Below are 12,356 nucleotides of genomic sequence, written 5' to 3'. Positions count from 1 at the left end.
AAAATTCAGACACTCTCTTTAGGACATAGATGTCCCTATTGAACACATTTAACCCTCGTGCAACCCTTCAGAATATGTTAATTTGTTTACCCTTGGTGCAAGAAATGGACAGTTCTTACATTCACAATAATACCTCTCACATACACAATTTTACATCTCATGGTCACAATTTTACCTTTAACATTCACAATTTTACCTCTCACATTCACAATTTTTCCTCTCACATTCACAGTTTTACGTCTCACATACACAATTTCACCTCTCACATTAACAATTTTACCTCACATACACAATTTCACCTCTCACATACACAATTTTACCTCTCACATTCACAATTTCACCTCTCACATACACAATTTCACCTCTCACATTAACAATTTTACCTCACATACACAATTTCACCTCTCACATACACAATTTCACCTCTCACATTCACAGTTTTACGTCTCACATACTCAATTTCACCTCTCACATTCACAATTTCACCTCCCACATTAACAATTTTACCTCACATGCACAATTTTACCTCTCACATTCACAATTTCACCTCTCACATTAACAATTTTTCCTCTCACATTCACAGTTTTACGTCTCACATACACAATTTTACCTCTCACATTAACACTTTTACCTCACATACAGAATTTTACTTCTCACATTCACAATAATGTGCATGTGTGAGAGGTAAAATTGTGAATGTGAGAGGTGTTTTTTGTGTATGTGAGGGGGAAGAATGAATTATGGCCTCTCATAGATAACACACATGGTGAGAGCATATTAAATCATATAACCACTGATGAATCACACCTACACAACATTTCTTTTCCCATCCGCCTCCTGCAGGGTGCATTCTGGGGCCTGATATAAAAAAAAGTCTAATCATATTAGTAATTTTTACTATTTTCCCCATTGATTGACCTATTTTCTCATGCTGTTTTCCTGTTTCCACATGGTGTTATTACTGCTGTAAAAGTGAAACACTGCAGTGATTAAAAATTCTTCACTATCATTTAAAGGGATACACTTCTGAAAATGATTATCTGGTAGTTATGATCAGACTTGAGGTTGGTTAAAGACTTAAAATTATATCAATATATCATTTTATGGAAGTTTTTTTAACCCAATAAAACCTGAACCTTGAAATAATTGCAAGAAAACTGAAGTGTTAATTGAACCTGATGATAAATAATGAAAATAAAGACATAAATATAAATTTGCATAATATGAATTCTAATTTTGTATCATATTTGGTCTTTTTGTGCAAGTTGTTGCTCACAGCTTGTTTTTCTTGAACTAGCAAAAACCTATAAAACGTAACATTTTTAACCTTTTTTTAAACTTTTACTTTACTTTCAACATTTTCTTCAAACATACAAAATATAACATTTCCATTTAACACGTCACACATCTGCTGAAATTAAGTTTTCACGAAATTGATCCCTAGTGGATTATCACTTGGCTTTATAGGGTTAAAGGGATGCACAAGGGTTAAAGAGTGTAATGCAGTGGAAAAATGTTTGATCAGGTTAGAATGCCATTACTGTATACTGTTACATCCTGATTCAATCACAAGTCACTCTGAGCCTTCATCCAGCACCAGAAACAGGTGCCGGGAATAGAGTTTAATTTGTTAGCCAGGTAAAATGTAAAAAACTCAATAAAGTTTCAAGTAGCCCAAAGATTTGTTTTCAACTTCTTTTAAAACTTTGGCTCAGGAAACCGATAAAAAAAGGTGAATTGCAGTCACTTTAGAAAAGTTAACCACACAAAGAAAGAGCAATATTACCAATCAACTAGAAAAAACTGTTCCATCTCCCTTTTTCAGAAATATTTTTTAATATGGGAGCCAATGAGGCTGTTGGTGGTGTTGGTGGATCATCTGTGCGTCCTACGCCCAAACTATAACTCTGACAGCTTTACCAGAGGATTGTGAGTGAGAAGACTAATTTTCCTACGTTTCTATGTATAAATTATTTCTGTAGAGTGGAATTTGCGGCCTGGAGCGCAGTTTTCAAATGTATTTTTTGACAGTTTTTTCTCTCCCTCTACACTCTGGCGATGATGTCACACACTGTGACACGAACATTCCGTGCAATACACACCCATTATAATCTCAGAATTTCTCCAAAAATGATCATGGTCATTGAACAGGGATTGATAAAAAACTATATGACCTATCGAAACGTGGATTAATACACCGATACACAAGACTTGTGTCTACTGTTTAAAGTTTAAATGGAGTCTCTAGGTGAAATTATGCCGGAGAAGTAGACGTTTAAAAATCTACAATTATTGTTCTTTTTCGCTCTCTTTTTTTCGGCCGTCCCATTCATTTCAATGCAAAATTTTGGGCAGTTTTTCGCGACTTACGTTGCGAAAAATTCATATTCTGTTTAGTCATTTTTCATGCAAAAAAATGTTTTCAGCCTCTAAAATGTGCAAATTTGAACTGACATCACTTTAAAAAAAACAAACATATTTGACTGAATGTTTACTCTAGACAAAAAGGCAGATTAATCAATGGTCATTTAATCAGCCATGAGATGCACTAAAACGAAAGTTATTTTACAGAAATGTCCTGTATAATTGTTCAGGGTATTTCTTGTTTTTTTCTACATTATGTGCAAATGCCACAAGAAAGGTAATAATTAATTAATTGCTTAATTCAATGTTACATTACAGTCAATTCTATGATAAAATAGCAAAAAAATACACAACATACAGTCATGGAAAAAAATATTAGACCATTGTTTTCTTCAATTTCTTGTTCATTTAATGCCTGGTACAACTAAAGGTACATTTGTTTGGATAAATATAACAACAACAACACAATTTCATAAGAGTTTAATTGAAGAGCTGATATCAAGACATTTTCTATGATTTTCTTGATAACCAAAATTATTATTCAGAAAACGATGGAAAATGGCTAGATATCAGCTCTTAAATTAACTCTTAGCTATTTTTGTTGTAATTATATTTGTCCAAACAAATGTGCCTTTAGTTGTGCCAGGTATTAAAATAAACAAGGAATTGAAGAAAACAAAGGTGGTCTAATAACTTCTTCTGCCAGACTTTGTTTTTTTTCTTTACAGTGCACATCATAAGACTGTCAGTTCAATGAAAACATCTGTGGATGAAGTTTTTTTAAAATATACAAAGTGCTGATTCATTTTCTGGCCCATATAATACTCTTTAAAGATATTTTTCAGCTGTTGGTCACACTAAGACCAGCTCTGATGAGATCAGCATGTGACTGCGTTAATCAATGACTAAACCTTAAATGATGCTTTTACTCATCAGACACCACATGAACCAGGCAGCGATTGAGATTTCCAGTTTTAATCATCACTTCTGTTTTTATTTAAGCAGATATTTCCCATTAGCATTGTACATGTCTGGAACCTACAGAATTCTCCCATGAATACCCGACCATCTTCCCACCTCCATGCAGAGTCTCAGCATCATTCATCACATCAGTTCTTTAGCGTCCAGTCTGTCAGTTTGCAGGGTGGAGGGGAGTTTAGCGGTAAGGGAGGGGGGAAGGGGCGGGGCAGGAAAAGGGTTTTTTACTTTTCTTCCAAGAATGAAGAGTCAGAGCCGTCACCAGGCACTGTTCATCTTACACTCCCACACAAAGAGTTCTGGGTGGATCCAGTAGAGCTGGATCTGTAATCTAGCCACTTACAGGGTCCTGTGCAACTCCCAATACTCTTGATCGTCTGTGAGGTATCTGACGCCTCAATCTCCTGCCGGGTGGGTGAGAGGTAGGGGGCTTTTAAGGCTGGAAGCTGGTGTAGAGAGTTTCTGCGGTCTGTGGTAGTTGGTTTCACCCGCTTCGAAGCATGAACGACGGCTTTGGCAAACATTGCCCTCTGCCGAAATCGGAGGACGGAGGGGGGGGAGGGGAGGAGGAGGAGAACTGGGGGTTAAAACAAAGATGGAGTATTTAAAAAATACATCTTTGCAGGTTGAGTAGGGTGACAGACTGATACAGGGAGAACACAGTCCTCAAGAATAAAAGCAAATACAACAGCAAACATTCTCTGACACGCACCCCAATAAAACGGCCAAACAAAAACAAAAACAAAAAAACAAAATGGCAAACAAGCAAGTCAATCAAACCATACAAAGTGACATCAGGCCTTTCCAAAGTGACATCAAGTTTCTCTTTTTAATCCCATTCACTCCCACTGGTCTTCATCAATAATGTCCATCTCCCATAATTCTCTGTAAACCAGAAAGTACTCAGTGGCTCCTCTTTATGGCTGGTCAGCAAGGTTAGGGTCCACTCTGAAACAATGACACAGACGAGCCTCAGGGGCCAGTGAGACTGGCTGCTAAGGTGGGACTGTGCGGTCATGAACCAATGGTATGGCTATTTCAGAATTAACGTCAGTGACACAGGCAATGATTTCAGCAGCATTATCAGGGGACTAACCAACATAGTACAACGTTACAGCACATTCAGAGAAATAGAATCGCATGGAGCAGGACAGGTACAAATGGCATCTTGTACAACGGAAAATCAAGTTTGCTTTATACAATCACATTTCTATAGCGACGCTGAACATTCCACCACTGAAAAACTTTTACATCTGTTGGACTCGGTACAGCTCATTCCTCGAAGCACCATTGTACAGCGAAACATGGTAGTTTGTGATACGACACAGAACATAGAACACGTACTGGGAACAGTAAGCAGGCTCTAGGGCAATACATTTCTATGCGTCACTTTATGAATGCTAATCTCAATCAAAAACACTGCAAAGTTTTCACATGAATTACCTAACAGCCATGTGTGGAGTTAGACAGAAACCCAAATGAGTAAGAGGCAGAAAGGGCTGACTGACAGCAGCAGGAGGGGACCCCAACCCTGGTATGCAAACTTTTAAAAGGTGCCACTCTGGAGCACAGTGGGGGGAGAGAGGGATTCTCAAGGTCTTGGGGGGGAAAAGGCAAGGAGAGTGACACACCTCTCTTCCTTCTTTAGCGCTCAACTTCCCTCCACTGAGGGCGAGTACGAGAAAGGAGTGCTGGAGCAAAGAAAAATAAACAGTCCTGGAGTGCCAATTCCTCCTTTAATCCTCTCTTTTCTCCTGTCCGTTCTCTGAACAGAGATGAGAGGGAGCCAGAAGGAGGCGAGCAGGAGGAGATGAGAGTTGGTATGTGTGAGGTGAACTCTTCCCTCCCTACCTGGCCTCCTCCCTCCTGTCCTCCCTCTTGGTGCGAATGGGCTGAGAGCCATCAGCAGGCTGCTGGACCCAATTGTTATCATGGAGGCCAACACGGCAGCCCGGCGTGTCCTTGTCTGTGCGCCGGCAGCACATCCAGTAGGAGCGTCCATAAGGCAGGTCGTGGTGGTAAGGTTTGGGGTGCCAACGGCACAGGGAAACGTCCCCGCGCTCATATTGCCGCTTACACTGCTTGCAGGGGTCCTCCCGGTACAGAGGGTCCTGATTCCAGCGTGAATCCACCGCCCGCACCCCGTACGTCTCAATCAGCACCTTGAAGTAGTGGCAGGTGCACTTGAGGGCGGCCAGCGAGCGAGTGGGCAGGTAGCTGAAGATGTTGACCATGATGTGGTCAGGCAGCAGCAGCATATACTGGCGTGGTTCCAGGAGGCGCTGAATCTGAAATCTGATCTCCAGGAAGTCGTGGGACACGTGGCGGTAGAGGCGACACAGCGAAGGGTCGGAGCAGTCCTCCCCTACGCCGGGAGAGTCCGGTCGAGTCGCCCGCTCCCCTGAGCCCACCGCCACCCCTGCCCCAGGGCCATTGTTGTTGGCACAGTCCAAAGAGCAAATTCCTGACCCGCTGCCAGGGCCCGTTCCTTTTACATCCTCCTCCGGGCCCCGGGCGGGCTGAAGGAAGAAGAGTTGTCCAGGAGGGGGATCATCTGATGAAGGGTCCGTGGAGCTGCCTACCCCCCCACCACCTCCCCCTCCGCTGGGCAGAGCAAAGCACACCGTCTCCTCCTGCACATTCTCCGTACTGTCCTTGCCATAAAACACACATTGGTCCACAGCACCTGTCACCACCACCTCCACATGGAAACCAGTCACTCGCTCCCGGCCCACTCCCACAGCCTTCTTCTCCTCCTGCAGTGGGTCCGGGCTGACGCATGCCTGCCTGTCTGGGTGGTGGAGGTCTCCGTCTGGTTTGGGGGCAGCAGTTGTGGCGGCGAGCAGCAGACTACCAGGGTCTCTAGATGAGGGGCTGACAAGCTGGTAGAGGTCACAGGTGATTTTCTCTTTGGCCCTGGCCGCCGCCTGGTTGCCCCCACCGCCACAGCTCATGAACATACAGCGGGACCTGCCAGCTGGCTCCAGCTGAGACCGTGGATCCAGATTTGACACTCTGAAAGCTATTCTAACTTCACCATGACTGTGGCTCGGGGGCGGAGGAGGGGTTACCACACCGGTCTCCCCTCCTCTCCTGCGCTCCCTTTCTCTATCTCGATTAGGAGAGTCTGTTCCAGGACCGGCGCCCAGATTGAACCGGTTCTCCTGGTTCTGGGACTCAAAGTGCGCGATGGCCTGGGCTACCCTCAACGACTCCTGCTGCTCCTCCAGCTCCTGGTCTGTCTGGATTGGAGACGATGACTCCTGGGCCTCTTTGGAGGGCTGGCCATTTGAACTGTCTGACACAAACACAATAGGAGTGGGGTCTGACACCGTGCCCCGGAGTAGAGTGTGCTGGTGCGGGGTAAGGCCCTGGCTGTGAGGGGTATTAGGGGGCTGGTGGTGGTGTTGATTCCCATGAACAGCCACTATTCCCTGGAGGGCCATGGCAGTCCTCTGTTCCACCAAGGCAACCATCTCTGCCACCGACAGCAGGTCTGTCTCGTTCACCCCTCCTAGAGGAGGCTCATCAGGGCTCGGAGGCGCCAGGGAGGAGTCCTGGCTGAGGTTCGGGTCTGGGGCTTGGGAGCGTGTTGGAGGGTCATAGGATGAACATCGTCTTCGTCTTTTGGCTTTACTGCAGTCAGTTGCCCAGTTACCTTTAACCTGTAGAGGAGCAAAATAATGGATATTCAGGGTTTTTTTTTAACCAAATCAAACCAAAATCTCATAAAAAAATGATTTTATTTAATCTTCTTACCTTCATAGCGCTGGGTCGGGGCTGGCCTGCTCCACTGAACTGGTGTGCAACAAAGAAGGCGATCTTCTCCTTGGTGTTGCCTGGCTTAATGACGTACCAGGTGTCTAACAGCACGCGGCCATCTTCCATCTGGGTCCCGGAAGAGGGTGGTGAGGGAGGGGCTGAAGAGGGCGGAGGGGCCTGGCTCTGTGTGAGGGAGCTGGGGACAAGCTCTGGTTCGGGTGGAGTGTTCTCTGAGCCTGCATCCTCCTCTTCTCCATTCTCCTCCTGCACACCCACTATCATCCCTCCATCTTCACTTCCATCCACAGCCCTCCTGGCACCTGGAGAGGGCTCAGCCTTGCAGAGGGAGGGGGACCCGGTCCCACCCCCGCCTCCACCGCTGCCCCCCGAGCCTGGGCTCCTAGCTTTGTTCTGGGAGTAGGTGCCGAAGGGCCGTGGGCACCACAGGCGGATGTGGGAGAAGGTGTCTCGGTCCATCAGGATGCGGACCACCGGGGCATATCGGCATCTATGCTGGCCAGCAAACACCCAGAGCCAGAGCTCTCATTGTGGGCTCCCTGTCCCAGTGCCAACCTGGTGGGCACTGTCTGTCGCCAAGGCCACCGGCAACACTGGGCATGCAACCTGCACCAACAGGACAGGAGAGATAAGAGGAAAGGGTCGGGACAGACAGGGAGGAATGAAGGAAAGAAGAGAAACCAAACAGTGAGAACAGTTTGTATTTTTAGAGCAACAGTGCTGGTCAGTGCTGGGATCAGTTCAGATAATCAATGACCAACCGAGGTTGTATTGAACAGTTGCCTTAAGGTACAGAGTCAGCATCGTACAGCAGCAGCCTCGCTGTCAGCCTGGTGAGAACAGAACTATGGTCATAATACTAAGTAATCACAACTGGCCTGCCTTCTGCTTGGCCCAAACTCAATTAGCAGTTACATTTGCTCCCGTGTACTATGATCATCTCCCTGCTTCGGAGCCGCTAAATCAAATTAAAGGGATTCCATTTCAGGTTTGGTGTCTGCGGCCTGCAGATGAAAGGGATGAAAGATGGAACACAAACGCTCCAAATGGACTCCTCTTTCTCTCTCTCTCTCTCTCTCTCGGCTGCTCTCCTGCATCTCAGTGCTTCAAAGAGGACTTGCTTAATAGGAGGCAACACAGGGAGGAGCATGCAGGCATATGCTGGGCCTATTTTTAGCAAACAGCAGGAGGGGGTGGGTAGTAGTGAAACTGCTGTAGCTGTCCTGCCTGTCCTCACCCCTTTCTCCCTGCCAAAGAGCCTCTGCTACAGGCTCGGGGGGGTGAAGCCTTTAGTCCAACCAGTGAGCTGCTGCAGCGATGCCAGCTGTAGGCTGCCAGGAACGTGCCGGCGTACTTAAGGAAAGGAACAAGTGGCAATAGAGCAACACGTTTGGCTCACTGCTGATTTGAAAGTTGAACTCAGTTACGCTTCACTGGTCAGGCTTCCTTTATGGTGTTCACGTTTAAGCTTGTAATTTCTAACTGGATGTTTCTTTTTCATGTCAACTTTCAACAACTATTAACTGCCTATGACTGATACACATCAATATTATTCTTCTGTTGGTCAAAACAAAAGCCAAAAAACAACACCATCACTGACTATACTAAAATAATGTGATGTAATGAATGATGAGATTCCTGAAATACCTTCACTGCCCAGGTAATATAAAACATCCGGAATATACCAGGTAGAACTACACAGATGCATGTGGTGGAGTTCCTGGTACCGGCCCTGGAAGATTTCAATTTCCTGAACAAATAGAAGAAATACTGGACAAATACAATCCGTGTTTACTGATCTTAAAAAAAATTCATAGACTTTCCGGTCATGTGGTGCTGTAAGCATACGACCAAATGAAAAACAACCTTTAACTAGTGTTGAATCATATCATAATACTTTTACATACAGCTTAGAGGGAATTATCTTCACCAGACATTATTTCCAGATTTTTAAATGTGCCGGACTTCAACAGATTCTTTGGGAAAAAAACCATTAACATTACTAGAAAACCATAACACAGGCATACATAGTGATTGGCCAGTCACTCCAGTAGTTCAATAAAAATAGTGTTCAATTCTCCTATTGGAAATATACAATTTGATATATTTTGTTAACATGAGTGTTGACAGGAACAACATCTAGAGGAAATTAATAATTTGTTAAACAAAACGTTAGTATTGATTTTGTTTAATACGTGTCATAAGACCAAAATTGATCACTGTTCAACAAGTCCTTTACCGTCACTAGAAATGGCAACAAACAAATAATTCCCATCTATCGCTTTCTATTGTGTCTATTCTATTGTGCAGGTCCAGACATGAAGTCAGCTTCGGTGAGAATTTTTTTCAAAAGCATGTCAGTGAATATTTATGACCTTGGCTCTTATGCAGTATTTGCCTGATACATCTTTGGGTGTGGCAGCCACTTGACAATGTTGTCTACATTACTGGCAGGTAACCAACCAGGGACTGGCCCAGATTGATGGATAGGTACAAGAAAATGGCAACAGACTGGGGATAGGTTTTATAGCTAGGAGTAATGCCAATAAACGTTCACACAGGGTGTGTTTTAGTGGACAATACACACAATACAAGCCAGTATTGCAGCGCTTGAAAATCCCACAGTCAGCACTCTTCAAACAATCTTGTTGCGTAACACAAAGTCAATTAAAGGCTTATTTTGCAAATGGTTGATGTATTTGTTTAGGATTGTTTTCTCTCTTGACAACACAGTAGCCTGCTTTTCATTTCAGCCACCCGACTCCTTCAATCCACAGCCTTTAAAACAGGTCATTGTTGTGCTTCGCTGCCTGAATGGGTGGCGCTTTGTACATTTGGACTAATGGAATGGCTTGGAGAGGTGCAAAAAGCAAACACCGCCCACACAGTGTGGTCAACCAATTCAAACGCTTCCTCTATAATCACACAGCAACAACTCAGCTAAGAGCAGGCAGATTATACTGTTGTGAGAAAAAAAGCCGGCGAACCTCTTTTTTCCCTGCCCTTGCTCTTCATGTCCCCTTATGACTCTCTCTCTCTTTAACCACTTTTATTCTCTACCTCCTTTCCCTCCACTCCTCTTTTACCCTCCCTCTCACTGCTGCATCATGCAATCCATCTCTCCTAACAGATTGGATGGTATTATCAGAGGGGTCAGAAGAGAGGCAGTCTACCCGTTGCAGTGCTTCGCTACAAAGCCACATGCAGGAACTCATTTTCAGCTTCACACACAACATGTTTCCATGGTTTAATGTTAAAAATAACCTTGATTTTTCTCATATGGTCTGTCTGAATATACCTGTATTCACTTTCCAAAAGGTTCAGTTTTTGCACCTGTCTCTTTAAGTCCCCCTCCTTAAAAAGGCCAGCTTGCTCTGACTGGGAGGCGCACCTTTGCAGGTAGTTCTCAAGGCGTGGGTGGAGGGATACTCTGCTGAGCCTGCATGTGACACTGGAAGGGGAGCCAAATTGTAATTGCTTGTTGAATCCCATGTTTTCTGATCTAGTCAGCCCACATAACACTGACTGGGTTTTGCTATTTCACAGTTTGTGGGTTGGTAGACAATCCACATAGCCAAATTAATGTGCACAAACACTGAAAAAGTGAGGCTGAATATGACCATTTTAACAAACTACACACGATTTATTAAAAGTCACTTTTCTGAGATTTTAGGATGATTGGCAGAAATGTTCCAATACTAGAGCAGACACATCTACAAACACTTTTTGCATCTAACAATGACTTGTGTCAAAACTAACATTTTTCAATTGTCCTCCATCTACAGTGAAACTCAAAAAAGAAAGAAAGAAAGAAAGCTTCCTCCTCCTCCTCTGTGGGTTAGCAAACAACAAAATTGTGCAGTGCAGCCAACATTTGGCAAGGAGTGGGACAATCACAGCCAGTTACTGCTGTTGGTCTCAGCAGGTTGAAACTCCATTCTGTCAACTCCTGCTCTCTATCATCATTTATATTGCATTTCAAAACAGCTTAACACAGTTTAACTGCTGTCATTGCATAGTTTCTTTCTCTCTTAAACCCCATAATAACCTCCTTTATTATAGCCAAGGTGAACAGCAAAGTCATTCAGACTGTCAGAAGATTAAATCACTGTCTAATGCTTGAGAGGTCGTCTAACCACATAAACACAACGATCAATGACAACACGTCTACTGTGTGACCAGCTCAGCGTTCAAATAGATTGGATGACAGCATCTTAAAATGACTGCTTCACTCACAGCAGCCAAGCTGTTCTGTGCAGGGCTGTATCATCAACACACTACTCTTCAAAATATGCTTCAAGTCAATATAAACTATTAAGCCTAGTGTATATATTAAGCCTAGCTCAGACAGTTGCTATAAATGAGAAACGTGCTGTTAAAAAAAACAAAACAACTGTACACATACAGTTGAGTTGTCATCTCTACAAGTTTTCAGTATTACTTTATCTTTTTTCCTCTTACATTGAAACACTTCTTGCAAATGAAGGCTTGAGTTTGGTTTTAAGCTTTCTGCATCAACCTAATCCTTCAAATCCTGTCCAAGCACCGTGCAGCCAGCCACACCACAGCAACACTACGGCACCGGGGACGGCATCATAAGGTACCCAAGCTGTCCGCTACGTAACTGTCAGAAGAGAATGAGGATATTCTGAATGTATTACTATTTTAACACATATTTCCACTCATCTAGAACTATGTGGTTTAAAAATGTAGGCAGAAGTTAGGACACGTAAACCTTGATGACACCAGCTACTGTCTTGAAAAGGTCAGATCATATTACAGATCTGTCTGTATAAAATGAATGAGTGGTAGTAGGTGGATCAGATTAAACAAAGCAGTTCTGCTCTTTAACCTGCACACATGTACACAAGTGACTTACTCACTGAAATGCTTGTGGATTACGACTGCAGTCAAAATGTATAAATCCACACAATACTCACTACATAGCTGCACACAAATGTGAACAATGTCCTGATCTGTTAACAAATGACTTTCCTGCTGTTTGAATAGTGAGAGGTTGACAGGTTTGCTACATTACATTGAAGCTGAAGTTCTGTTGGACCGGGTCATTACCCCACACAAACCAAGAGCAGTTTGGCTTCACTCTCACCAGGATAATGGTTTTGCTATGACAGGTGCGTGCAGTTCAGAAAACACAGTTTACCACATCCCTATTAAATACTGATTTAAGATTTAATAAACTGGATTAGCAAAAGGAGCATCAAGACTTGTGA

At 43.8% G+C, this 12,356-nt stretch overlaps 1 protein-coding gene across 1 annotated transcript in view; it reads right to left on the bottom strand.

Annotated features, from left to right (window-relative positions):
* Positions 1-3,338: 3,338 nt before the first annotated feature.
* Positions 3,339-12,356, bottom strand: part of fbxo46 (F-box protein 46) — a 10,934-nt gene continuing 1,916 nt past the window's right edge. Inside the window, exons 2-3 of the mRNA XM_059330480.1 lie at positions 7,102-7,728; positions 3,339-7,007 (exon numbers count right to left, since the gene is read on the bottom strand). Coding sequence (XP_059186463.1) covers positions 5,190-7,007; positions 7,102-7,581 — 2,298 coding nt within the window. The 5' untranslated portion in view covers positions 7,582-7,728 and the 3' untranslated portion in view covers positions 3,339-5,189. The remainder of the gene's footprint in view (positions 7,008-7,101; positions 7,729-12,356) is intronic.

Source organism: Centropristis striata, chromosome 4 (genome assembly GCF_030273125.1).
Source record: "Centropristis striata isolate RG_2023a ecotype Rhode Island chromosome 4, C.striata_1.0, whole genome shotgun sequence".
Classification (NCBI taxonomy): Eukaryota; Metazoa; Chordata; class Actinopteri; order Perciformes; family Serranidae; genus Centropristis; species Centropristis striata.
Note: the sequence above shows the minus strand (reverse complement) of the source record. Positions and strands in the feature narration are given on the sequence as shown.